At 45.0% G+C, this 1,268-nt stretch overlaps 1 protein-coding gene across 8 annotated transcripts in view; it reads right to left on the bottom strand.

Moving 5' to 3' along the window:
• khdrbs1b (KH domain containing, RNA binding, signal transduction associated 1b) overlaps positions 1-849 on the bottom strand; it is a 23,261-nt gene extending 22,412 nt beyond the window's left edge. For 6 of the 8 annotated variants that reach the window (XR_004334964.1, XR_004334966.1, XR_004334965.1 and 3 more), the window contains exon 1: positions 478-849. Coding sequence is in view for 1 of the 8 variants with exons in the window: in XM_032535352.1 (XP_032391243.1) it covers positions 478-571 (94 nt within the window). In the remaining 7 variants the exon portion in view is untranslated. The remainder of the gene's footprint in view (positions 1-477) is intronic. The other 2 variants (XR_004334963.1, XR_004334969.1) reach the window with 1 other exon arrangement.
• Between the last annotated feature and the right edge of the window lie 419 nt (positions 850-1,268).

The raw sequence follows: 1,268 nt of genomic DNA, 5'->3' as shown, positions 1-1,268 counted from the left end.
CCCAAGTCGCAGATACTGTCACACATTTATAGGCTGCCTGACAGGGACATCGACAGGGACTCGAACAGGACAAGAAAATCCCTTTAGCTAGCTAGAATAGTCAAGTTTCAACTCGGCGCGAGCCCCTGAAAAAACGAGCTTCAATGCGTCGCATCTGCACGAGAGAAAGTGGTCATTATCGAGATGGGTCTCCCTCTGTGTTGGTGAAGCTTTAGGCTATTTACAACCCCATACACTATAATTATGATTAGCTAGCTATCATTTAAATTAACCACTACACACACAAACACACACACCTAAAAAGCACTGTTATTGTGGCAGTTGAAAGGAAGCCCACGTCCCCTCCGCAAACACATGGCACTCACAGCTTGGAGGTGTGCGTTCGTTTAGATGTGTTGACGGGTGTTATGGCGCCCTCTCTTAAACCCAACCACATTCTGAAAGACAAAACAGACAGCCCCCATGTCGGGACTTTACCTGCGTTCAAAAGTTTCATGGCGTGCGTGAACGACGAGTCGAGGCTGTCCTTCTCCGCCAGCAGCTCGGGGAGATATTTATCGTCGTTCTCCATTTTGAGTTTAGAACGAGAAATCAGTCCGTTTCGGCGCAACAACAACAAAAAAAAGCGTGGAAAAAGCCCAACAATGATAGAAAAAAAAGTAGTCCTCTTATGTAACTACGGAGCACCGCGTATCCTCTGTGCAGACGGCGCTTCGCATGTGGCTTCCGGGCTACCTGTGGTTTCCAAAGTGGCTTTATCCCCTCCTTTCAGCAGCACTGACTGGAAGGGAAATGCAGAACAAAAGCGGTGAGAGACGGGTATAGTGCTCCTGCTCAAGCCGGCGGAAGTGAGCTCAGAAGGACGTAGTTCGAGGCGCCGCCTACTGGTTAGTGTGTTAATGCGCGCCGCCTCCAGTAAGTAATCCCACAATTAAAAATTAATAAATCCCACAATTAGATCTACTGGCATGGGTGTGTGTTGGGCTAGGTCCAGACTACTAGAAGGTATTGAGGTATCCCCCCTGGGTTCACTTTCCTATAGGAAGTTATGACAATCATATTCATATTTAAAGGTGTATGGGAGGGCTATATGAATTGATTAATGATCGTATGGTACAGCTTAAACATAGATGACTTGTTATGGTTGAGGGAATGTAGATTATTTATGTGTTTTTTTAAATCATTTGTATGGATAATGTTAATAAGAAATAAGATGGTTTGGAAACTCCTGGGATAGATATATAGATGGATAGATAGATAGATAGATA

This window comes from Etheostoma spectabile, chromosome 14, assembly GCF_008692095.1.
Source record: "Etheostoma spectabile isolate EspeVRDwgs_2016 chromosome 14, UIUC_Espe_1.0, whole genome shotgun sequence".
NCBI classification, from domain to species: domain Eukaryota; kingdom Metazoa; phylum Chordata; class Actinopteri; order Perciformes; family Percidae; genus Etheostoma; species Etheostoma spectabile.
This window is presented reverse-complemented; position numbering and strand designations above follow the sequence as displayed.